This window comes from Mercenaria mercenaria, chromosome 10, assembly GCF_021730395.1.
Source record: "Mercenaria mercenaria strain notata chromosome 10, MADL_Memer_1, whole genome shotgun sequence".
NCBI lineage: Eukaryota > Metazoa > Mollusca > Bivalvia > Venerida > Veneridae > Mercenaria > Mercenaria mercenaria.
Genome location: NC_069370.1, coordinates 33,240,232 through 33,268,122, shown reverse-complemented (window position 1 = coordinate 33,268,122; position 27,891 = coordinate 33,240,232). Strand labels below are relative to the sequence as shown.

The window sequence follows — 27,891 nt, the reverse complement described above, 5'->3', positions numbered from 1 at the left end:
ATGGAGGAGGGTCTTTTTTAAAAAGCTATTAAATCTTTCAATAACTACAGCCTTTCCTTCATTAAATGTATGGTACATATTAATTTATTTTTAAGTCAAAAATGATTCAAACTTTTTATTATAAAATGCTTTCCTTCATCTACCCATAAATTTACTGGTAATCGTCCCTTCTAAAATTATTTTCAAATGCTCAGTAAACAGATTCTCCAGTTTTTTATTTCTTTAATGGAATAACCCAAGGCATATTTACTAAATATATCAATACGGTTAACAAGTACTTTACTCCTTTATTATTATTTTGAAAAACTTGCATGTCAACTAAATCACTGACGCAAGTACATCCAATATCAGTAACTATCACTCTTCGTTTCCTCAATTTTCTTTTAAATTGGTTTGTGTAATTCTTCTGCTAATTCATCGCTTCCAGCGGTAGCTTGGTACAGTGATTCTCGGGGTATACTCTACCCCCTTTCCTCCCGTTTTTTTGATTTTTGTTTTGTCCGAGACCATGTGTTTTTTTCGTTTTGATGGCTTGGTTTTTACAACTAAAATGTTTTGGGGGGGGGGCAAGCTGGTTCTCCAAATGTTTTTGATTTAGTTTTATTTAAATTGGAAAGCATCTTTGGTCACATTCACTTTTACTTAGTTCTGAGTCATAGCAACAATCATGGTCCATACTTACTGCATCCAGTTCATTGACAGGGGGTCCATTATCTAGGGGATTTCCTGGCCCACAATATTAAATATCCGGAAGTGTTTAAACCTTTCTTAGGTAAGAAAGGGTACCATTGCTTTGTGAATATCTAAATTACACCCCCTCGTACTTTTTAACAAACTTGATTTCATTTTTCCACAGATAACAAGTAGCCTTATCATTTTTCTCCCCCGTTTTTTGTTGTAACATATAGGATTTATAATTATCAGTAAATCTTCTTTCTTTCAAACAATATATTTTATTTTGTTAAACTAATCTATACAAATGTATTTAAAAATTATTAAAAAGACTAATAATGAGTTATTAATTCAAAATAAGTTTATTGCTACATTTTATTAATATAATAATCTGCCAAAGTTTTTTGCCAAAGTTCTCTGCCAAAGATTCGAACAAAGATTCGCAAAGTAAAAGCAAATGACGTTTTGCTGCCACTTGGCAGAAAAATGGCAGGCTTTATTGGTTTGAATTTTGTTTTCCCGCATAATCATTTTCAGAAAAGACAACGTAAATTCCAATTATAAACATTTTCATAAAATATGTCAGCTATTTATAACCAGGTTTTCTGAAATATAGAAAATGTAAGTAAAGTTAAACCTGTGGATTTTAAAGTATTTTAAATTGTCCGGCATTGGTCGGTTTAGGTCAAAGACTAAATGTTAAATTAGGTGAAACTGCGCCAGAAGCGGTATTTATATAACTACTATTAGGCACAACCGTGATTGAGGTTCTAAAACTGAGACTTAATTCTGAACGTATTTGCATTCGCTCTCAACACAAGAAAATAGGCACACATCTATACCAAGCCAAAATTAAGGAAACAACAACACTTCCATTTTGTATTACGAATTTTCTGTTCTCTAAAGTTAATCTCCATCCATAACGTCTTTCTTGTTTTTGTAAGCAATCTATATTACGTGTTTATTTTCAAATAAGAAGTGACTACTCTGTCTTAAATATGAAATATGAAGTAATATCTAGTTCAAACAATGGTTCCATACTGATAAAATTTGAAATAATAAGCCGTACAATGACGTCACAGTTCCATGTTTGGACTAGTGTTATTGCTGTATGTGCATTTTCAGGTTTTTTGATTCATTGTATAATTATATGTATTCTCACTTTTATAAAGTATAAATATGAACATGAACCGAAGAAATTCCACGAAAACCGGTTTTTTAACTTTGCATCACGTCCAGAGGTTCTGTTTAAAAAAGGGTCTTATTCCAATCATTACATTCAGAAGTACAAATAAAACAAATACAGGTGTGTCATTGCCTTGTATAATTCTTGTAATTCTCGGCTGAAAGTCATTAGTTAGAACTTGTCCCTATGACAGAGTAAGGCCCAGACCAGGATTTGAACCATGACCTGTTCATTCCACATCATAAAAGGTAAATTGGATCGACGTTTAAGCCCACTGCACAACGGTTGAACCTTCGACAATACGCAGAACAATTAAGAAACAGTTTTCTATTTTAAGTAACAGTGACCTTGACCCCAAAATATTCACAACATCTGTTTTTAATGAAAGATACATAAACACAAAATTTGCAGACAATAGGTGTACAAAAGTTATCGATAATGAGCATAAACTGTTTTATTATCTTTAGTAGCAGTAACTCCAGATAAAACCAAGAGCCAGTTCTTCATGATATAAGCTTGCTATACATTAAGTTTGGTGACAGTAAGTCAATTCTTACTAAATATATAAACTGAAAATCACCTTTTTGACGATCACAGTGAAAAAAATCTACTTTAAGTAAATATGCCATTGACCTTGGCTAGTGGCATCAAAATGTTTTTTTTATCACAAAAAAAATCAAGCCCTGACTGGGAATTAAACAGCGATCCATCTGTTCTAAAGTGAATAGACAACTTCGACCCAACGCTCTAGAACATTGAGCCATAAAGGAAATCTCAAACCCTGCAGGTTGCATTGCTCGTTCCAAACTTTTAGTATTGAGCGGAAACCATGTTTCTATTTCTGGTTACAGTGGCCTTGACCTTGGCCCGAGTGACCACCCAAATATATTCTGAACCGTTGTGTTTAATAAAAGCTATCTACACATCAAGTTGTTGACTATCAAGGAATTACTCTACTGTGCTGGAAAATAACATCTATCTTACAACATATTAATTTCCATGTGTACGAAATTTCGAAAACGTACTATAACCAGTTTTATGAGAGATATTACTAAAACTATCGAATGGACAGTTTGAAGTGTGCTAGTTTACATTTTGTGAAAAAAGTTTTATTATTGCGAATTCAGATAATCACAATATATATATATCAAGCAAGTGTATGTCTCTTGGATCTTATAAAGGCACAAATACATTCTTTAAAATATGCACATCTAAGATCATTTAATTTAAATATCTTTTGTAGCCAGTGTGTATTACGAATATCCCAATCATGCAACATGGACGAAAGCAAAGAACAGTTGTTCCCTCGCATTACCAGTGTTTTGGAACGATTTAGGCCAGAAAGTTCTCAATGTTACAAACAATATAACAACCGATCTTTGGGTAGGATATTTCAAGGCATCCACTGGATTTGAATATAAAGGTAACCAAAAAGTAGCTGAATTTAATGCGTTCTTATCAGGCAGAAAATGAAACTTAAAAAGTTACATACGACAAAAGTTCCTACAATTATTGAGTTGCATGTAATTGTTAATGCATAATTACAAAGCAAGGCCGATCTAGTAAATGAATATACGATACGTACAGGCATGATTTACTTTGCCTGAAATTTTTATTGTTTTCAGGATGCATTCGAAATGAAAATTATACACTCCGTATGGACTCGGAAAGAATAACTATAGGTCAATGTTACTCTGCCTGTGGAAGGAAACAAATGATTGGTATAAGCGGAAGGAAAGTAAGAAATATTTAAGTTTTTTAAGTATTTCTTCATGAAAAGTCCCCTTTTCCTTTGTTTGAAAAAAAAAAAAAAAAAAAAAAAAAGCTTTACATTACTAAGAGGTTAATATATAGTTTGGTTGTGCTCTCCTGACATAATGGCACACTTAATCTTGGCCGAGGGCTTAAGCCCGAGGGCTGTTATGAAACTAGATTTGCCATTATGCCTAGAAGGCACACACAAGCCCGTCCTCGGCCTTTTTATTATAAACCTTCGCTTCATTGCAAGCTCAAAGAGCAAGCCCGTAAGGCCTATTCGGGAATCGAGCTTAACGCAAGTAATCTTTTACACTTGGTGGTGAATTTTAATATTTTCGCCGGAGGCTAACAAGGCGCGCTTCATTCTATTGCTGAAAATTATTTTTCACCGAGAAATCATGCCAGAAAGCTTTCCGGTTAGTTGTAAAAATAATTATTTTATATCAAACATTGAAAAGCCATTAGAAAATATTGTCATAAATAATCTTAAAGCCAATAACAGAACGCGGCGAATAGGAAATGACGTCACCGTGACACCGGCTTCACTGAAAATTTGGTATGATATTCGCTGTAAAATTCATGATGACACTTAATGTAAACTTGGAGTTTTAAAGTGAATAGAATCTCGCGAATTTTCATTTTCTTTTGAGATCTAGTGAATTGTTTCTTTGTCATATCTTTTAAAAGTTAAACCTGATTTCTTTGAGATCGCTTTGAGGCTTTGCATTATTTCACAATATTTTTAACTTGGTGTTTTCATTTTACATATTTTCCACAAATCAATAACCATCATTTGTATTTTTTTCATAAACAATGCCGTCTTTATTTGAAAATCGTTCTGAACCCTTTCACCCGCCATATTGACTTTGCTTCATGACGTTAATGTCAGAACGTGCTAACGTTCCGGTTACCAGGGTCAGCTATGGTTACGGAGCGTGAGGTACTCTGCACCATTGTGGATCTGTCAATGGCGGCCGTATTGGCCGTTTTTAACTCCATATTAAACATTTTGCTATTTATAGTGAAGTATATATGAATGATATAGATATCATTCCTATTGATATTGCTTTTTTTTTCGCTCATCTTATTGGATATTGACCATGCGCAACACCTTATGGTATATATATTCAGAGCCTTAGACGTGTTAAGATTTTAACCCTAATATTTTTATTAATTCAGTAAGCTTTTTCAGCAGGGCTACCGTTATTGTTTAACTTCGATTTCTTTTTAAAAGTAACTTATGGACTTTTCTGCGATAACCTATTTTTGATAGTGATACAATTTACAAACTTCGTAATATTCTTGGAGCAATAACACACACTATGTTTGGTGTTTAACCTTTTTACAATTGGACACTATGTTTTTGTCTCCGAGACAAGTGGAGGATATGCGACAATTTGCTCTAAAATACCTTAAGGACGGATTGGTTTTATAATGGAGAAAAATATCCAGATGTGCAAAAATACATTTAGATGTCACTATTGATAAGCTACCCCTGTACGATAAGTGCATGTGTATTAAATTACTCTTAATAAGTGTTTTGACCTGTCTGAAATAAATTTTCCAGTGTTTGATACTTTTCAACTCTAAAAACAAAATAGAGATCTAGCTTAGTCAGGTATCTTTTTAACACAATCAAAACTTGAGCCGGTTCATGCTGAAAACACCAAGTAATCTTACCTCTTTTAAATAACTGCTTATGCGTCTGTAATTTATAACAAATGTTGTTTTCAAAAATATGTTTTTGTTTAAATCAGTGTTATTGTGAAGACCAGTTCAACTTTAATAAGGGTATCAAATCGGACTTCTGCTACAAGAGTAGAGGATGCTCAGAAGATGTCTCCAACATGAGTGACTGTTTGTCAGTCTACAAAGTTAATCAAAATGGTAATGACTTCTTTGCTATTTAATGTTAATAGAAATAAATGTTAAAACGACCACAGGTTCATCATTCGTCCATTGTTCGCTGTTCGTTATATTTTATATAACTCGTTTTCTAAAATAAGTATGGAAAAAAAACAACTTATGCATAGATCGGCTCAAGTCGAATCCGCACTCAACCCTAACCACGAAGGTTAATTGTGTCGGCCTTTTTTCGTCCTGATTTCGAGAATTTATATGAAGTCGCTGAATGGCCCTAAATGAAACCGATATATACACTCGTATGTTTGATGTTACTGTTTTTGAGGAACTTACGATTTTGAGTGACTTCGTGATGATATAATCAGCTATGACACTTTTATACGGTTTTCTAGTAACTTTGATGCTAGGTTTTAAAAGACTCCGCGCATGAGAATAACAAATGTTATTTATACATGTAAATAAAAGGTATACTTATGAGAGATATTTGATTATCCTTACCAAAATGTTTTCAAAACAAGGCTAGACACCTGATATAAATAAAGAGCAAATTAAAAATTTGCATTACGATATCTAATGTAAACACCAAAACTAAAGAACAAGAAAAAAAGAAACAAACATATCACACATAACAAGTAAATAGAAATATATAAAATTGCATCAATACATGATAATATTGCCCTCGGTGGTTCGAGCACTCGCCATTACTGATCATTAGCTTATTAATAACTTAGAGAAGAATAGAGATGTCATTAACTGAATAATTAACAAGGTTCTTAGACTGGCGATGTCGTTGGTTGACCGGGCGATTGGACGGGCTGTGTCAACTTTTCACTCAATAACTTGCCGATTGCAATGAAACTTCACATATATATATATATATATATATGTCGCATGCATATGAGATCACTGTGGTCAAGGTCATGTTGCTAAAACTAGAAAAAAAACCGATACGGTTCACTAACTTTAGTTTGCATTGATCTATCGAAATTAAACTTGGCCTACAGGTAGCTTATAAAACAAGCGCTGTCAAATAAGACACCGCGCGCGACTATTTCTACGCTGGATTGGCACATCTGAGGAAGCTGCAGCTGTCACTGGAGTGTTAAATTGCACAAATGTGGATGAAGATATTGGAGAAAGCCAAACGTTTTAGTAATAACAGAGATAGAGAAGTGTATCAGAACATTAGATAAGTATAAAAGGGACATAAATCATGGAAAATTTCTGCAAAAGTAATGACCATGACATTGTAATATGTCATGTGGCTAATAGTGGCTAATAGTGTGGAGCAACTATCTGAAGTTTGAATCAAATAAGTGATATATAGCAGAAGTGCATCACAACTGAACATGAAATTCTAGTAAAAAGGGGGCATAATAGCATTTTGGTGCCAGTATCAAAATATTGTGACATGATGTGGGTGAAAACTATTTTAAGTTTGAATAAAATCAATTTAGTAACAACAGAGAGAAAAAGCATCAAAATGTAACTGAAATTCTAAGTAAAAAGGGGACATAAGTCAGTAATATTTACGCCAGAATTATGGACCGTGTGTCATATGGTGAGGACGACAATATGGAATAACTATTTCAAGTTTGAATCAAATTCATTAAGCAATAACAAAGTTAAAGTGAAAGTGCACCAACATTAACCTGAAATGTTATGTAAAAAGGGGGTATGATTCATGAGATATTGGTTCCAAAGTTATGACCGTTGTGTCATATGATGTAAGCGATGGTGTCGAACAATAGTTTTAAGTTTGAATCAAATCCCTTCTGTACTTAGTCTAACAGAGATATAGTGAAAATGCATCAAAATTAACCTAAAATTCTAAGTAAAAAGGGGGCATAATTCATGACAAATTGTTGCCAGAGTTATGGACCTATTTTAAGTTTGAATCATATCCATTTAGTTACAACTGAGATAGAAACTGCACCAAAACTTAATCTGAAATTTTAAATAAAAATGTGTGTGTGGGGGGGGGGGGGGGGGGGTAATTCATAAATTATTGGTGCGAGAGTTATGGCCCTTGTACCAAATGATTTGGATGATGATGAGGAATAACTATATTTAGGTTGAAAGAAATCCATCAAGTGATTAAAGAGATAAAGAGAAAACATGTGCATCAAAACTTTAACTGGGACGCGGAAGGACGTGGACGCCGACATCAACGCCGAGGCGAGTAGGATAGCTCACCGTATACTTCGTAAAATCGAGCTAAAACCAAGGAAGGGATTGTATATGGGGTCAGTGGGATTAAGTTCAAGGTCAGCTATGCTACTTTTTTGTGTTGTGAAACAGGGGCTAACAGTCTTCGGATGAAAGTTATTTTATTGCTATGGAAATATACTTTGGTTTCACTCGGTCACTGTTACTGAAAATAGAAACTGTTTCCACTGAATACCTTAATCATGTGCATACTTTGAATTTTCCGCCATTGTGTACAGGGCTTAAGTGTTGGTCTAGTCTATTGTACCTTTCTAATGTGGAATGAATAAGTCACTGTTCAAATCCTGGTCTAGCCCTTTCTCTGCAATGGGTCAAGGTCAAACTTAATAAACATATAGCAATGATCAGTTTGTTGTACCTGTACTTCTGAATGAATTGAGCTTATGCTGTCAAATATGTATGACTGAATATGACCATTGTTTCAAAAGAACCTGTTTGCGTGATGCAAATTTTGAAAACCTGGTTTTCGTGGAATTTCTGCGTTTCTTAATTTGACTCGGTGTTCTGTCAAGTACTCGAAGAAATTCCACTAAAGTCATAAAACTGCAACAGTCCGTACTACGAGTAAGTGCTGACTAACACTCAGAGGTATTCCTCGTTTCGCAATTTTTTCCATCAATGAAAAAGTGTGGTTAGGGCAGGAGTGGATCTTATGTAAGATCTTCTATTGACTAGATATATATATATACTTATCGAAGTTACCTATTGGGCAGACCGAAAATATATATATATAAAAACTAGAATTCCTTCTTTGATTTCAACACAAGTAGGTATTCAACTGAATAATCTGAAATTTGTTAGGTATTTTTGGTATGAATATACTAGATTTCACATGGGTGGTTCTACATTTCGTCGTACCACACGTTGTTATTTTGTTTGATTTAAAGCATATCCAGACTTGTACTATTAATGTATACTCTAGAAAAAGATAGAGACATAAAGCTTTGGTGCTTGTACCATAGGTAATAGCCACTAAATCCGCCCGTTTGAATAAATTAGTTTTCAACAAAATGGGTAGGAATAATTTGTACTCTGTATTCGTCCTGTTTAAAGATGCTTTGCATAAGAAATTGCATTTCTCTTTTTTCTAGTCACTAAAAACCAGACGCTCAACATTGTTGATGGCATGTGTCTGAAGTTTTCGGGCAATGAAACTATGCTTCATAAACGCTATACGTGGACAGACTGTAAACAACGTAACCGAGCGTTCTGTGAATTAAGTATGTATGTTTGTATCTCATAAGACGTGTCATGTTAACACGTAAGTTTTTGTCTCGTGCTAAATGTATATATAGGGTGAATTATGTTAATCTCACCATATGAAGAACCATAAACGCATGTACACGGTGACTTTGTAAAACATCATCAAGGACATGCCGAAACTGACAAGAAGACAGATCTCACAGCAGTACAGTCCCATTGGGCTTTACAAACTGCCTAATAAACTGTTGGACTCACCTGCTACGCTAGCCACAGTCAACAATTATTTGTTATATATCAGTACGGGCAAGACCAAAATAGACATTTAGCATGTTTAGGGCAATGGGAAACTCTTGGTTATGAAAAATCTAGTTTTGATAATAAAAAAAATATTGTTTCCATGCAATAAAACAGTTATAGGACAATCACGCATGCATTATCGCAAATAACAAAGACCCTGATTACAATCTTTCAAGGAATCCCCTAAATGCATCCAATACGATTATATTTGCGATAATGGACTCATATTGGTCCTTTATCTATTACATAGACCACGTGCAAATGTGACTAAAATTGTCCAGACAATGGAAAACAGTCATATGTAATCAATTTAATAAGAAATATTTATCGTCATTAAGTTATCATTATACTCACTTTTTACAATTATTTTGCTTGAAGAAGAAGCCACTCATTTTACCACTGGAGCCGACAATTGGAGGGAGTCTTCAAATTGGTGTTTCGCTTATAAAGGCAATCCTTTAACTTACGCGAAAGTGCAAGCAATAAATGAAAGCACCGCAACCTCTGTATGGACCAGTATCATCAGCAGTAATGTGATATATACATACGCAGGTATTATAACTCTAATTCCTTTCATTAAGTTCAAATATTCAAGTAGAATTAATGGTTCAGGCTTCTTGCTACGATGACGTCCTTCCGTAATTGTAAGATTTTGCTAATTGTACAAATGTTTGAAACATTGCTTATTAAACGTATACGACAAGAGGCATTGCTTATTTAATGTACAGCGGAAAAAGGCATTACTTATCAAATATTTCAGTAAAAAGAGGCATTGCCTTTTTAAAAGTGTAAGCGGAAAGAGGCATTGCTTATTTAATGTTTCAGTGGAAAGAGGCATTGCTTATCAAATGTTTCAGTGGAAAGAGGCATTGCTAATTTAATGTTTCAGTGGAAAGAGGCATTGCTTATTTAAAGTCGTAGTGGAAAGTGGTACTGCTTTTTTAAAGCAGTCAATCAAACTAATTATCTTTCGATAGACAAATTGTACAAATGAAGTATTTTTGTATCTATTTATGATTTTGCAGAATACAACAACAGTCTAAGTAATATTCGATTTGGGTATCTGACAAGTGAAGGTTCTCGCACAGTTCTGAAATTCAAAGCAGACAAGACCACACAGAGGGCACTTTGCAGACACGGCAAGCTCATAAGTACAATAATAAATACATTTGATGTCTTCGTATTTCAGCACTTAATCATTCAGTAACATTGCTTACATTTATAAGAATAAGACACTTTGACAATACATTTAACTCCGTAATAATAGGGTAGTCGAAGAGCGGATTAGTATATTTATGTGTTTTTATTCTATCGTTTTTATTAACAACAGTTTCGACGGAATCACCAGAAACTTCAACAACAGTTTCAACATCGGAAAGACAAGTTTCTGAAGACAATGGTAAATTAGCTTATACGTTCCCCTAGTGAAAGATTCTAATACAAGGAGAGTATAAAAAAAACTCGATATGTAGTTTAAAACAATTTTGATATCAAGCATGTCGATTTGATTTTAAGAACTCGCTTGTTTTTGTATCACATCAGACAACTTTAAGGCTGGAGCTTTATGTTGCCTTAGTGTGTATCCATCGTCTAGGTGCTGCAATGATTGTGACTGAAATGTTGCTTTTATTTTATAGCCATGAGCAATTTTCTCAGTTGACATAGGTTATATCTTTCGAGATGTTTTAATGCAAAATATTTCAGCCTCTACAACGTTTCGTAGCAAATATATCTTAAACGCAAGCACTCAGCCAAGTGTGTTCTGCAAGGAAATCATTCATCATTTCCATACAGCTAATGTAACCGGATATATTTCGTAAGATAAAATCAATTAGAGCATATATATTTCAATTCATTTCAAATTTTTAACTTACAAGATGGATTTTGTTATTGGTTTCTCTTGTTTGAACACGTCATTTTGTCATTAGAGACGCAATTTACATTCGTATTTCAAACAGTTGGCATGCAAATATCTACATCAGTTTACGTACTTATTGCGGACAATTTCGTTTCTGAATTAATACCCCCTTCCCAACCCACAATCCCATTCCCCCAAAAAATTGTATCAGGTATATCAGAGATAAAACAAATTTGTTGATATATTAATAATATTCATTGTTGGGGTATTTTTGGATAAGAAACAGATGTGAATATATCACAGACATTTATAAAAGTCAAAGTGTTACTTGCAGTCCTTGAAATTCCGTTTATTTCATATAAATAAAGAAAGCTATGTGATGAGTTTTTGCCTAGCACTTAGTTTTGGACGGAACAGGCTGAAAATTCAAATTGGCTAATCTCTAATTTTGATGAAAACGGATATTTGCATTACATTGCAATAAATGTACACATTTCAGCTGCAGTTTGCTGGTAATTGATTAGTGCGCAACTAAAGTGTGCAGAGTACTTGCCAGTTAGTAAAAGTAAAAAGCAGAGTAAAAATGATATTACAGAGCGAAAGATAAAAATGATGTGATAGAACGAAAACTTTGCTCCAGCTGTTAGGTACACTGCTTAGAAATCGAGACACGCGACACAGCTTGAATGTGCTTTTCTAGGTTACAACTTTATCACGCTTTTAAGCTGTAGCTGTAATGAACTTGACACTGAAAAATAAAAATATGTTTTCCTTGAAGGCAAACACACACTAAATATCCAAACTTACGGTAACAGAATGGCTTCGTAAAATGACAGGTTTAAATAGTTTATGTTTTGTTCTATGGAGTATTTTTCTTTATGCCTTACTCTTATTGCACATAAATAGCAATCAGTTTATTGCTTATTCAACTTATTGCATGCTGAGTTCGTCCCGAACACTTATGACATAGACAACAACAACTTTAGGTGTCATTTGTAGCAAAATTAACAATATATTCAGTGTGTTTGAATGAAATCAGTTTACGCAATGATGAATATCCAACAATATTACCAATCTTGTACAGTTAAACATAGATACGTTGTATATGATATTAAATGTCAGAGCTGATTAAGTGGAAATACTTCTTCTAGCAAAATACCAAACTTTTTCTATTCTAACAGCTATTGGTATTTTATACAATTTCGATACATATCCAATAGCGTTTACTTTATCCAGGTTAAGTATTACGGGCAATACTTTGTTTTCTCTATTTGACATAAGTATGCAATTCATTTCCCTCCTGTTTTGTAGATGTCAGTACTTCAGTATCGGAAACGGATCCTGCAACACCACTACCAGATATGTCCTCTGTTTCTGGATCCATGGACTTTTTTGCATAGTTATCAAAATATGAATATTTACGAAACTCATATTATCGAATCCAAGATGCATGCAGTTCCCCCCTCCAAAGATATATATCACAGATAATAACGATATTGCTAGTGGTCATTAAACAGCAAACATAGTTTTGGAATTAAAACCATTAGGATGCATTGTTTGAACATAGGATTCCAAAACATCTTTTTGCATAAGCGAATAAAATAGAAAAAAATGGAAACTTTACAGGTCGCTCAACACGACAAAAATGAAAATGTTGCAGGCTCGGTTAAATTGAGCCTGTTCATGAACGGTAGTGGAAATACATGCTACCGTCTACGCCCTCTAGCCCCGGGTTCTGCATGATACTAGTACCAAAAACAATTTAGAGACATCAGCAAATGTATTAATACCGTTGTGCAAATATAACCTTCAATGATACACTGGTGTGTAATTCAATGAAAAACGGCGTATGGTCCCCAGTTAAAATAATAGGCTTCCCCTAAACGAGAAAACAATAGCAGAACTAAACGATCTGGAATTTAGAAAGGGGATCTGAGGTTATGGAGCCTGCATATCAAAGAAACTGTCAAAAGTCACCAGTTTTGAAATTGAATGCGTTGTTTGAACTTACGAATACAAAACATATCTTTACATATTAAGCGATAAAAGTAACAAGTAACGTTATTTATTGTCATATATGTAAATTCAGTTATATGAATATTATGATATTTTTAAACATACATGTAATGCGTAGTAACATTTGAAGAATAGAATTGTTTCAAGAAGTTTGTAATTCCAAATGTTATGACTATTCCTCCGTTTAGAGTCATTTAGATTTGTTCGAACAAACATACTGAATATCACATTTTTACACTTAAAAAGATAAACTTCTTTAGACACAGTTACCTTCAAACTGTACACCACTAAATACACCAATTTAAACAACCACTGCCTTCAAGGATAGTGTTAAAATGAGTATCTTTGTTACACTTGGTAGCATTATGAACATACTCTTTACAGTACTCTGAACTAATGAGAAAATCCCGTAATTGTTTCGGGTGAGTACATGCAAGCATTGGTTTCATATTATATATATATATATTTTACACCGTTATTGATAGAAAGTCTTAAGTCCATATTTTTTTAAAGATTTTACCTATATTGGGTAAACTTGGATGTTAAATAACAGAGAAGGGTATTACACCTTTACAAGACTTTTTAATCATTTCAGTAGGTATCAATGCTCCTTTCTGAGACATTGAGGAAACATATTCAAAAACTGTTATCTAAACTATCTGCAGGGTAATTTCTTGTGTGTATGATCATAGCAGAAAAGATCTATATTTATATTTTAAAGAAAAGCGGTAATGAATATTTATGTTTTCAAACTATGATCTTTTTATTCTTAATGATGTTTCTAGTGCGCAGGTATAACTAATATCGCAGCGAATATAATATCTGTTTAGGCCAAAAGATATCTTTCAAAAGTGTACATTACAATTGAAAAAAAATGTATGTGCATTAAAAATTAATCAACGAATGATGTCGTTATGATTGAGATTTAAGTTAACACATAATGAAGTTATATCAGTTACAACGCAAGAACAAAATCACGCACATGCCTTAGTACATTCCTATACCATTCCAACATGTTCACCACTTACAAAACCAGAAAAAAATCAACTTTGATTGTGAATATTACAAATGATAGATATGTACTTTTCGCAAAATGTAAAATGCAAAGAAATCTAACAATAACGCTGGGAATACCTTAGCTCGATACCATTATTATAACTTGACACTCACTGCTGTGGCTTCGAAACCTCGTTTGGGATGTAGAATTCTTTCACGAGAGGAAACTATCAAGATGGCTTACAGAAGATCGGTGGTTCTACCCAGGTGTCCGCCCGTGCCAGAGATAATAATCGGACGGACGCTTAGGGTCTTCTTGCACCAAGATAAACTGAAAAGGTGCCACCTGACCTAAAATAGTGTCGATGTGATGTTTAACCATGGCAAACAAAATCATTATCATTTATGCTTACAAAAGTGGCACATCCAGTAATGTGTGTTTCACTCTGGATGGTGGACAATACAAAAATCGCCGGGTAAATGAATAGCTGGAAATATCATTTTCGCCACTGATATTGCTGATTTCTGTATCAAAACAGTTTTAAGAATTTAACAGAAAATCTTAGAATTGGAATATAAAATACGAGTTTAATTTCTTACGCATGTTAGAGCATAACAGAAATTGAAGAGGATAGAATTTAATGAGAAAAAATCCCAAATGCCTGAGGCGGGATTGAACCATAATCACACGGGTGGAAGGCCAATGCTCTAACCAGTGAGCCAAAGAGTCGACTTCCTGACGTTAGCTGTAACTTTAATGCCAGCTATATAAAGTCTAACATATCCTAGTAATACTGAAGTCAAATAGTTTCTGACTGACAAACATAATGTTGATTTATTTCAGGCTAACACCTTTTAGAATACATAGTTTCTACATTGTTACATTGTATTTGACAAGAATTAAAGTAACTATATATGGTATTTTCTTTGTAAGAAAGCAAATGCCAAGCATCAAAATAAAAATGAAGTCAACTACGAATTAGCCGCACTATTACATATTAATTAAAATGAACTTTGATATATCAATACTGCGACTATTTGCATGTGGAACTGTACTCGTAAAAGAACAAAAAATAATAAAATAAAGACGAATATCCAACGATATAAACCTAGTTTGTACTGTTTAACGTAGATAAGTTGTATATGATATTAAATGTCAGAGTTAATTAAGTGGAATTATTTCTTCTAGCAAAATACAAAAATTATGCTGTTCTAACCGCTGTTCGTATTTTGTACATCGATACATATCCAAATAGCTATTAGAGCGCTCTACTTTTTCCAGATTTAGTATTATAGGCATACTTTGTTTTCTCTATTTGACATTAGTATGCAAATCATTACCCTCCTGTTTTGTAGATTTTAGTACTGCAGCACCAGAAACGGAGACTACAACACCACCGCCAGACATGTCCACTGATCTTGGATTCATTGACACGAATGAGGAACAAAGTGCAGACAAGCCAGGTCAGACTCTGTTCTTTCTGTTAAATACGAAAACCATCCCGATATAAACAATAATTTAAACTTTATTTTACTGACGTTCAGCGGAAGACGTACATTCATTCTTTTGCATAGTCATCAAAATATGAATATTTACAAACCCATAATATCGAATCCAAGATGCATGAAGTTCCCCGAAAAATATTTAAAACAGATAATAGGGAATAACAATATTACTAGTGGTCAATAAACAGCAAACAGCAAACATAGTTTTGGAATTGAAACCGTTTTGTTGCATTGTTTTAACCTATGATTCCAAAACATCTTTTAGCATAAGCGATTAAAATAGAAAAAAAAATGAAACTTCCACAGGTCGCTCATCATGACGAAAATGAAAATGTTGCAGGCTCGGTTAAATTGAGCCTGTTCATGTTTTGTAATGGAAATACATGCTACCGTCTACTCCCTCTAGCCCCGGGTTGAGGTCAACTCAACATCTACACATGTTACAATTATCAAACACAATTTAGAGACATCCACAGGTGTTGCTAATAGAACTTTCGGCGTTACACTGGTGTGTAATCCACGGAAAGCGGCGTATGGTCCCCAGTTGCCCTAAACAGAAAAACAATGTGTCTGAACTAAACAAACTGGAATTTAGAAAAGAGATCTGAGGTTATGGAGCCTGCATATCACAGAAATTGTCAAAAGCCCCCAATTTTAAAAGTTTTGAAAGTGAACGCGTTAGGTTGCATTGTTTAAACCTATGAATCCAAAACATCTCTTTACATAAGCGATTAAAGTAAGCAGTAAAATTATCTACTGGCATAAATGTAAACTCAGTTTTATAAATATTATGATCTTTTTAATGCGTAGTAACATTTGAAGAATAGAGTAGTTTCATGAAGTTTCTAATACTAAATGTTATGATCATTCCTCCGTATAGAGTCAATTTTATTAGTATGACCAAACCGAATATCATATTTTTACAATTAAAAAGATAAACTTCTTTAGACTGTACATCATTAAATGCACCAATTAAAACACGGTTAAACGAATAGTTTGACATATCATCTTCGCTACTGACACTGCTTATTTCTGAATAAAAACAGTTTTAAGAATTTAACAAAAAATCTTAATATTGGAATATAAAGTACGAGTTTACTTTAACTTTAATGACAGCTATTCTAAAGTTATTATATCTAAAAAATACTAAAGTTAATTAGTTTCTGAATGACGAACATAACATTGATTTATTTCAGGCTAATACCAATTAGAATACATAGTTTCTGCTTTTTAATTTGACACTATTTAAAATAGCCGCAGGATATCTTCTTTGTAGATTCAGATGTCAGACCTATTATCGGTGCTTCAGTGGGCTCTGTCTTACTGGCTGTTGGTGTAGTTGTTTGTGCCGTTATGATTCTTAAACGACGGTACGTACGTTCTAAATGTCACAATATTTTCATGAATGTGTGTTTTGTTTAAAATGCAGACAGGAGTATCAGGCAATATCTGCTATATTTTAAGAATTGCATGTTACTTCACTGATGTATGATAAACAATGAAAACATACATTTTTAGCTCACCTGTCACAAAGTGACAAGGTGAGCTTTTGTGATCGCGCGGTGTCCGTCGTCCGTCGTCCGTCCGTGCGTGCGTGCGTGCGTGCGTCCGTGCGTCCGTAAACTTTTGCTTGTGACCACTCTAGAGGTCACATTTTTTGTGGGATATTTATGAAAGTTGGTCAGAATGTTCATCTTGATGATATCTAGGTCAAGTTCGAAACTGGGTCACGTGCCTTCAAAAACTAGGTCAGTAGGTCTAAAAATAGAAAAACCTTGTGACCTCTCTAGAGGCCATATATTAGAGATGGTACCTAAGGCTATGTATTCAACGACAACAACAACAAACATGTGCAACACTGAAGCGCATATCACTTATCTCACACTTGCAATAATTTAACATAGCACCGTGCAGTAAACACGGGAACTTTTGACAGCGACATCGGCTTCGTTGTTTTTGGTTCATTAGTTAAAGAAAGGTGATTGTCATTTCTTTTTGACTAACACTACAATTTTATTTATACTAAAGAACGTCTGCATTATATTAACAGAAGTTTCTGTAACGGTAGATTCCGCAAGGTAAATGCGATTTCGCACGCCTCTGTCAATATGCAAATTAGGTACATTTGTAAACACAAGGTGAGTGTCATAAAAAGTGAAATAACTTCTTTCGGCACAGTTTTTGGTATGGTTTTGGTGTGACCATGAGATAGAATATACATTTTTATATCGCTCTATTTTTAGCTCATACATTTTGAGGCCTTGATTATTCTTGGCAAACAAATTTTGTAAATTGTTGAGGGATTCGATGTCGTAAAATTCATATAGTTTATTTATATTTTTTCCTCACGAATAATGTTTTCTGTTCTATGATCATACCATACCTGTAAATTATCGGCAGTAATAAATAAAAAGAATGTCTTTGAATGAGTTTGTTTGAAAGATAATGCTCAACGTTTTTGTTTGAATGATTATTCATAGATCTTGAAGTAAACTATAGCTTTGGGAAACACATCCGAATCTATGCATACTTTGTTCAGATAACTAAATAGTCATTTAAGAGTTATCTGTCACTGGCTTCACTTTTCCAAGTAGGACCAAATTTTTCGGATTCAATATTGCCTTTCAGCATGAAAAATGAAGTATGAAAGTTAAACCATTATATAATTGAGGTACTCCAGTATTAAGTTTTCAAAAGAAAGTAATATCAGATGCAATTTGAATTTAAGGTACCATCTCTACATATATATCATAAGATCTTCATGAAAATTGGTCAGAATGTTCACCTTGATGATATCTAGGTCAAGTTTGAAATTGAGTCACGTGCCATCAAGAACTAGGTCAGTAGGTCAAATAATAGAAAAACCTTGTGACCTCTCGAAAGGCCATATTTTTCATGGGATCTGTATGAAAGTTGGTCTGAATGTTCATCTTGATGATATCTAGGTCAAGTTTGAAACTGGGTCACGTGCAGTCAAAAACTAGGTCAGTAGGTCTAAAAATAGAAAAACATTGTGACCTCTCTAGAGGCCATATATTTCAAGAGATCTTCATGAAAATTAATCAGAATGTTCATTTTGATGATATCTAGGTCAAGTTTGAAAGTGGGTTACGTTCCATCAAAAACTAGGTCAGTAGGTCAAATAATAGAAAAACCTTGTGACCTCTCTAGAGGCCATATTTTCCATGGGATCTGTATGAAAGTTGGTCTGAATGTTTATCTTGATGATATCTAGATCAAGTTCGAAAGTGGGTCACGTGCCATTAAAAACTAGGTCAGTAGGTCAAATAATAGAAAAACCTTGTGACCTCTCTAAAGGCCATATTTTTCATGGGATCTGTATGAAAGTTGGTCTGAATGTTCATCTTGATGATATCTAGGTCAAGTTCGAAACAGGGTCATGTGCGGTCAAAAACTAGGTCAGTAGGTCTAAAAATAGAAAAACCTTGTGACCTCTCTAGAGGCCATACTTGTGAATGGATCTCCATAAAAATTGGTCAGAATGTTCATCTTGATGATATCTAGGTCAGGTTTGAAACTGGGCCACGTGCCGTAAAAACTAGGTCAGTAGGTCAAATAATAAAGAAACCTTGTGACCTCTCTAGTGGCCATACTTTTCATGGGATCTGTATGAAAGTTTGTCTGAATGTTCATCTTGATAAAATCTAGGTCAAGTTTGAAGCTGTGTCAACTGCGATCAAAGACTAGGTCAGTAGGTTTAAAATTAGAAAAATCTTTTGACCTCTCTAGAGGCCATATTTTTCAATGGATCTTCATGAAAATTGATCTGAATGTTCACCTTGATGATATCTAGGTCAGTTTCGAAACTGGGTCACGTGCGTTCAAAAACTATGCCAGTAGGTATAAAAATAGAAAAACCTTGTGACCTCTCTAGAGGCCATATTTTTCATGAGATCTTCATGAAAATTAGTGAGAATGTTCACCTTGATGATATCTAGGTCAATTCCAAAACAGGGTCACATACCTTCGAAAACTAGGTCAATAGGTAAAATAATAGAAAAACATTGTGACCTCTCTAGAGACCATATTTTTCAATGGATCTTCATGAAAATTGGTCAGAATTTTTATCTTGATAATATCTAGGTCAAGTTCAGAACTGGGTCACATGAGCTCAAAAACTAGGTCACTATGTCAAATAATAGAAAAAAACGACGTCATACTCAAAACTGGGTCATGTGGGAAGAGGTGAGCGATTCAGGACCATCATGGTCCTCTTGTTTAAGTTTAACATGTCTAAAATAGAGAAATTACTGAAAAGAAAACCTATTTTTGTCGATATGCAATTATTTTGATATCTATATATGAAACGGATGATTAGGATTTTCCTTACAATTGATAATTTATATTTTAAAACGAACTGTGGTTGCTTTGTAAAGTATCGAAGTGTCTGTCTATATTACGAAGTATTTTGTTTCGTTTCAGAAATAGGTGTAAATGTGCAAACAAACGTATAAATTCACGTGACACTTCTTCAAATTGTCACATGACACAAGAAAACTATTCACGTGACCATGCTGTTGACATAACAAAGACTGACACTACATACGACACGACATGCTCTACAAAGAAAAATAAAGAAGTTGAAACCGGAAATATCTATAACAGGTTGGATACAGATATCAATGCAACGTACGACCATGCATACAATAAAAGAAAAGACGTTGCTGGCAAAGCGGACGACACTTATGATACTGCTGAAATGGAAGCTTTGGTAACCAAAGCTGATAACAAACCAGGTAGATTTGGTGACACAGATGAAGATGCCTACAATCATATAAACGGTGAACAACTGAAAACCTGCAAAACAGATAATGTATACGGTATATCGAGCTTTTTGGGAAACGGCGCTCGGGAACAAGATACAAGTAATATAAAAGATGCCCACTCTGAAGGAGACACTTATAGTCATATAAATAATGCATCACGGAAATGTAGCAAACCGGATAATGTTTATGGCGTTCCTAACAAATTACACACTTCAAGCGAAGAAACAAAACACCAAGAAGGAGATTATGATGTTTCTGACAAGGATATACAAGTGTTAGATACGGACAACGAGTACTCAAAAATTGGAACCCTATCTTAACAAACTAGAACTGTTTCCAGAGAGTCTTCCACCTATTACTATTAAGATATCATATTTGAAAACGCAAGACATTCTTAGTAAATTTATTTTTATATAGATGTATTTGTAAAGCTGTATGTCTCCGTCGTAATAATAATTATATCATATTCTAAAACAACAGTAGATTAGGAGTGTGTGTAAATAAACTAAGAAATTATAGAACCAGTTGTATACAGAAAATGTATATAGTGCTGAAGTCAAAATATGGTTTAGGATGAGTTTTATGATTTATCTTTCTGCCCATTGTATGATGAAATAAGTTATGATTTGTAAGGAAAACGCAACTTTTTGATGGTCATTGGTGCCGAAAAGTCTGTATCTGATATATACGTTGTAGTTCCTGATATATTTTTGACGTTGATTTGGTTATAAATAATTTATTTAGTGTAAATGAAATAGCAATTATCATGAAAATGTCATATATAAATACATCTTCTCACTCACATCATGCTGCACTGGTTTTTATTGGTCTGTTTTATAGTAATCGATTCGGAAGTAAATTCTAAGGTATTCAGGTATAATACACGAATAATTAATATTTAGTAGATTTGCATTACATTAGTATATGTAATTGCAATATTGCGTATGATTTTATTTTAAATTGGCTCCAAATGGTATCTCTGCGGTCCAGATTTTAGTATGGGGTATGTAGTGTGTAATGCTATGGATGATATGACCCGCCTGGTGATGGGATCTTCCACTTGTGTTTGTTGTGACCGTGGCCCCTCCTCCACCCCCACCCCCCTGCCACGACAAATAGGGCTGATCTGTCAGGGTTTAGGATTGTGTTTGCACGGATGATCTTGGCACGTAGGTCTTATTTTGAAATGGCATGTGGGGGATTTGTGTTTGTAGTTTCGGATACTGTGGTTCGGTTTGTATAGGTGTTGTTGGTGTCTTTAACGGCATGTTAATGTCTTTTAATTTTAGATAATTGTTTCAGTTTTAATTAACGACAGAGTATTTTAATCGCATCATTAATCTCATGTAAATAATTTATGAGTTGCCAAATGCAGCACTGTGTTCTAGTGTGCATTTAAAATGGCTGTATTATGAATCAGAACAAAGATAATAAAAGTTTCTGTTTTAAGAAAAGTAACACAATCCACGGCAGCTTGATTATGTTGTAACAACCCGCCCGCTTTGCACATTTGGGAGAGCGGAGATGTACGGATCGCGGAGTTGTGAGTTCGATCCCCGGGTAAGAAGCACGTTCTCCGTGACGATTTGATAAAAGACATTCTGTCTGAAATCATTCGTCCTCCCCTCTGATTCATGTTGGGAAGCTGACAGTAACTTGTAGAGAATAGTTTTGTACAAGTGCAGAATCCAGGAACACTGGTCACAAAATGGCGTTAAATCCAAAACAAACAAATCTACTGTAATATAATTATGATTTAGAAGGCCCGTTTTCTAATTCTGAATGAGGAAGTAAATTTATTTTCAGACGCAGTGTTTGTATTTTTGTTGTGCACTATGCATGTATATAAATCATTAGAATTGCAGAAGCACATGTATTACATAAAAGAATGAGTAGAAAGTGCAAAGATCTCCTTTTTCATATGATATTGTTTCGGTCAATGCCCGTCAGGTAACTAACGGGATACTTAGAAATAAGAACTTTTATGGATGCTAGAGACATTTGCAGTTTTGATCATTTTATGAAATAAATATTATATTCAATTTGTGTATCTTTATATCTTATCAGTAAGAACTATTAATCTCCTTAATTGAAAATCCACTCAAATGGCAAAAGCGTGCCTTAAATTTCGAAATAACACAAGGAACGCAGTTGTATATTCCAAAATATATTAGATGCTAGTTGTGTTTATGATCTGTGACGTTGTTTTTTCAGCTGGGAATGTAACCATTAAGTCAAATTTATCGAATCTCTAATGCAAACGTAATTTAGAATAATAATCATGTTTCTGTGCACAACCAACATATAAGCAGAGGTAAAAAGTACACATGTAACGAAGTCATTATGGAAATATATACTACAGGTGTTAATTTACAATTTTATGCCCATCTTATTAGCAGAGCATTGGTCAAAATACAGATTTAAAAGTTTTGTTTCGTATTTTAATAAAAGTAATGAAATTATTTATGTACCATTTCTGTCAGTTTTTCATGTCCTCTATTAAAGTCGCTGACTTCAAATCACTTGCCCCTCATCGATGTGGGTTCGAGCCTCACTCGGGGCGTTGAACTCATCATGTGAGGAAGCCATCCAGCTGGCTTACGGAAGGTCGGTGGTTCTACCCAGGTGCCCGCTCGTGATGAAATAATGCACGGAGGGGCACCTCCTCCACCATTAAAAGCTGGAAAGTCGCCAAATGACCTATCATGTGTCGGTGCGACGTTAAATCCAACAAATTTCATGTCCTCTAACTGAAGTCTAATATATGTAACTTATTATATTTGTTTAATAGTGTTCTGAATATAAAAGGATTTATATATTATGTGACAGTATATGTGCGTGTTAAGTTTTACCCTGACTGTTCAAGGAGGTTAATATATACTTTTGCTGCCGTAGTAGGATATATTATACTTTATGCAGAAAAAAAATATTGATTACGTACTTTACATATAATCATAGGTCACAGGTTCTTTGTGTTTTTTTTATGGGACATGTCTGTTTTGTATCTGTTTTTGTAACTTCATATTTAAATATAAATCTTATTAAGATTAAAATATATTTAATAAATTCGAGGGTACAGATCTTTAACGGTAGATACTATATATATAATGCACATGTAAAACGATAAACTTGTTATCAAGTTCTAGGTTAGTTAAGATAATTGAGATTCAGCTTCTAAATTTAGTGATGGACCTGGACTGGTACTTTTCTTTTTATCTTTTTTTAACGAGAATAATGTTCTCAATACTAAGAGAGTATTAACAGCTTTCAGTTTTGACAAAACATTGATGCTTATACTTCGTCTTTTTTTTTTCTCGAACGATTGTGCAGTCTCTATGGAGTTTCGAATCCTTGTCCTACACTGTTTGACTCACAGTACTTTGTGTGGGTGGTTTTAGTTACCTATTTTAATTACTCAGGCGACAATGACTGAGTGTTTGACCTTTGTTTCTATGAATGTACAAGGTCTAGGAGATGGTAGGAAAAGAAAAGATGTGTTAAATTATCTGAAAGGGAAGAAATTCAATATGTACTTTTTACAAGATACTCACTTTACTGATAAAGAGATTAATTATATTCGTAGCCAGTGGGGTTTTGAGTGTTACTTTAGCAACTTCAGTAGCCAGTCAAGAGGGGTAGCAATTTTTATTAATAACAATTTTGAATTTAAATTCAAAAGTTTAGAAAAAGATGAAAATGGTAATTTACTTATTTTAGACGCTCTTATTGAAAATGTTGATTTTACAGTTATATGCCTATATGGTCCAAATAGAGATGAACCTGCCTTTTTTACTTCATTACGAGATAAATTATCAAAAATTGAAAATAACTGTTTAATAGTAGGAGACTATAACTTGGTTCTTGATCCTGACATGGATTGTTACAATTATTTGAATATTAATAATCCTAAGTCACGTGATGTTGTTTTACAAATGTTACATGAATTTGACTTGATTGACTGTTGGAGAGAACAGAATATGGAAAAAAAACAATACACTTGGTTTAAGAAAAATCCAATAAAAAAAGCAAGGCTTGATTTTTTCCTGATTTCAAGTAACTTATATACAGATCTAAAAGAAGCTGCAATCGAACCTGGGTACAGAACGGACCATTCTTTAATATATTTAAGTATTGAATTAGGTAAATTTGAAAAAGGCCGATCATATTGGAAATTTAATAACTCTCTTCTAACAGATAAACAATATGTAGAGCAAATAAAAAATGTTATCAAACAGGTAAAAACTCAATATGCTGTAAATGGAAATCTGATAGAAAACGAAAGTAATGAAAATCTAGAATTTAGTATAAATGATAAATTATTTTTTGAAACTTTATTAATGGAAATCAGAGGTAAAACCATTTCTTATTCCTCATATAAAAAGAAACATGAAGACAAAAGACAATTAAACTTAGAAAAAGATATTAAGTCTCTTGAAGGACAAGAACCTATTGACTATAATCTGTTAGAAAGGAAGAAAAATGAATTAGGGGAATTAAGAGCCAAAAAAATGCAAGGAGTTTTTATAAGATCAAGGGCCAAATGGGTATCTGAAGGGGAAAAACCAACAAATTACTTCTGTAACTTGGAAAATAGGAATTATACTTCAAAAATAATGAACTCACTCTATTCAAAATCTGGAACTCTGCTAAGGAATCAAAAAGAAATCATAAGTGAAGTAGAAAACCATTATAAAAAGTTATATTCTTATAAACAGACAGAAAATATAGAATTAGAGAATATTCTAAATGTTGAAGGCATACCTAAACTTAATGAAGAAGAAAAAAATTCATTAGAAGGGCATTTGAGTTATGGTGAGATGTTGGCAAGTCTTAAAAAAATGTCCAGTAACTCATCACCTGGTAGCAGTGGTTTTACAACAGAATTTTTTAAGTTTTTCTGGATAGATATTGGTCATTTTCTTGTTAGGTCAGTTAACCATGCTTTTGGTACAGGTGAACTATCAGTCACTTTAAAACAAGGGGTCATCACTTGTATTCCAAAAGGAAATAAAGACAAACAATATATAAAAAATTGGCGTCCAATATCACTATTAAATGTATCGTATAAAATTGCATCCGCAAGTATTGCCCAACGTTTAAAACTAGTGTTACATAAATTGATTAGCGAAGACCAGACAGGCTTTTTACCAGGCAGGTATATAGGAGACAACATAAGGTTAATCTATGACATAATGTACTTTACAGAAAAAAATAATATACCTGGCATGCTTTTACTACTGGATTTTGCTACCGCTTTTGACTCTCTGTCATGGTCATACATGTATAAAACTTTAAAATTATTTAATTTTGGTGAAAATTTCATCAAGTGGATTAAGCTTTTCTACAATGATATTCAATCCTGTGTTATTATAAACGGTCATCTTTCAGATTGGTTCCATATTCACCGTGGATGTCGTCAGGGGGACCCGCTGTCCCCTTATATTTTTATACTCTGTGCTGAAGTCCTTTCAGTTATGCTAAAACAAAACCCAAGAATAAATGGCATTAATCTTAATAATTCTGAATTTCTACTGTCACAATATGCGGATGACACAACTGTACTATTAGATGGAAGTGAAGTATCTCTCAGAAATACAATGCTAACATTAAACTACTATGCCAAAATTTCTGGATTATGTATTAATGTGGAAAAAACAAAAGCTGTTTGGATAGGAGCAATGAAAAATAGTCATTTAAGGTTATGTACTGATTTGGGTCTACATTGGGAACAAGAACAATTTAAATTATTGGGTGTAACCTTTACACTAAATTTGAATAATATTGTTATTGCAAATTACTATTCAAAAATAGAGGAAATTAAAAACTTATTAACACAATGGTCTAAAAGAATGATCACACCAATAGGCAAGAATATAGTTATTAAGACGTTAGCTATGTCAAAATTGAATCACCTAATATTAAGTTTACCAAACCCAAACATAGAGATAACTAAATCAATACAAAACCTATTTTATAAGTTTTTGTGGAATTCTGGACCTGATAAGATAAAGAGAACTGTCATAACGCAGTCTTATGATTATGGTGGCATTAGAGTGGTGAACTTAGAAACCTTTATGACATCTCTTAAGATTACATGGCTTAGAAGGTACCTGACCTATAATACTAAATACTTCAACTTTATCTCACAGATATATCCATTTCTTAATACATTTCACAGTTTTGGTGCTGACTTCTTAAAAAATAAACTACATAATGTGAAAAATGCTTTCTGGAAAGACGTTTTTCAGGGATATATAAAACTCAGCATGCAATATCCAAAATCATGGAAAGATTTCTGTGTTTTACCAGTTTGGCATAATAGTATGTTTAAAATAGGAGGAGCAAGTTACTATTTTTCGAGATTCTTTAAAAAGGGAGTAAAATGGGTGAATGACTTCCTGGATAGAAATGGAAGTCTGTTATCATTTAACAGTTTTATAAATTTATATAATATTCAAACTAACTTTCTTCAGTACCAAAGTATAGTTGAATCTATTAGGGAATTTTTAGATAAATTAAGATTTCCTCATTATGCCGTCAGAGAGCAAAATCCTCTGCAACCATTACCAATAAAAATTATTCAGAGTGCAAAAAAAGGTTGTAGGTGTATTTATGACTTTTTGTTAAACTTTCATAAGTTACCAGATTCAAGTAGAAAATGGAGAGACAAATTAAATTTAAATGCTGATTTCAATTGGAAGTTTATATATAAATCTCCATTTGCAATAACAAAGGACCCAAAACTTCAGTGGTTTCAGTTCAAAATAAATCACAGAATTATTGGCACAAACTATTTATTAGAAAAAATGAGGAAAAGAAATGATAATCTCTGTACTCTATGTCACAATCACTCAGAAACTATAGAGCATCTATTTGTAGACTGTCAAATTTCACTAACATTTTGGGAAGAAGTCAAAAGATGGATAAAAAGCAAATGTCCTAATGCAGATATTGACTGGTCAATATCAGATATTTTATTAGGTAATTCAAATTTCAGTGCAGCTACTCTATTATTAATGCTGCTTGGAAAATACACTATTTATCAAAGTAAATTTAAGGAGGCGGTTCCTACCTTACAAATGTTTATTAATAGTTTAAGAATACATTTGAAAACTGAGAAGTATGTTGCTAAAAAAACCCAAAACATGAATAGCTTTGATAGAAAATGGAAAAGTTTTAGGACTCTATTTGTAGATGGTGAAGTGTAACACGTGGGTATGGGGCTTCATAGTGACTGCGCCTGTTGTCTTTTTTTTTTTTTTTTCTTTGTTCTGTTTTTATTTCTCAGTAAAAAATTAACTTAGGTCTGAATTACATGCTATTTATGAAACATTTTAGCTTTTCATTAATGGATATTTTTACTGACTCTTTTCCATTCTGACCTTGTACTTTTTAAACTACATTTTTTCTCCTTTTTTTTCACATATTACTTGTTGAATAAGTTATTTTAGAGAAGATATGCAACTCTGCAATCTCCAACGAAAAGTATCTGTTAGAGTTTTCTCCCCTAGATCAATATC

The 27,891-nt window shown here is 33.5% G+C and overlaps 1 protein-coding gene across 1 annotated transcript; it reads left to right on the top strand.

The window, feature by feature from the left end:
• The first annotated feature begins 2,078 nt into the window (after positions 1-2,078).
• On the top strand, positions 2,079-22,411 carry LOC123559462 (uncharacterized). The gene is made up of 11 exons (XM_053516860.1): positions 2,079-2,106; positions 3,102-3,281; positions 3,484-3,596; positions 5,374-5,503; positions 8,800-8,928; positions 9,587-9,760; positions 10,234-10,359; positions 10,539-10,607; positions 15,435-15,542; positions 16,861-16,954; positions 20,028-22,411. Exons 1-11 carry the CDS (start codon positions 2,079-2,081, stop codon positions 20,689-20,691), a joined length of 1,815 nt encoding a protein of 604 aa, XP_053372835.1. The 3' UTR covers positions 20,692-22,411.
• The last annotated feature ends 5,480 nt before the right edge of the window (positions 22,412-27,891 follow it).

Coding starts and splice junctions, on each gene's coding strand:
- LOC123559462 (XM_053516860.1), top strand. CDS start 2,079: ATGACCTGTTCATTCCACATCATAAAAG. Junction 10,608..15,434: donor ACAAGTTTCTGAAGACAATG/GTAAATTAGCTT, acceptor CCTGTTTTGTAG/ATTTTAGTACTGCAGCACCA. Junction 16,955..20,027: donor GTTATGATTCTTAAACGACG/GTACGTACGTTC, acceptor GTTTCGTTTCAG/AAATAGGTGTAAATGTGCAA.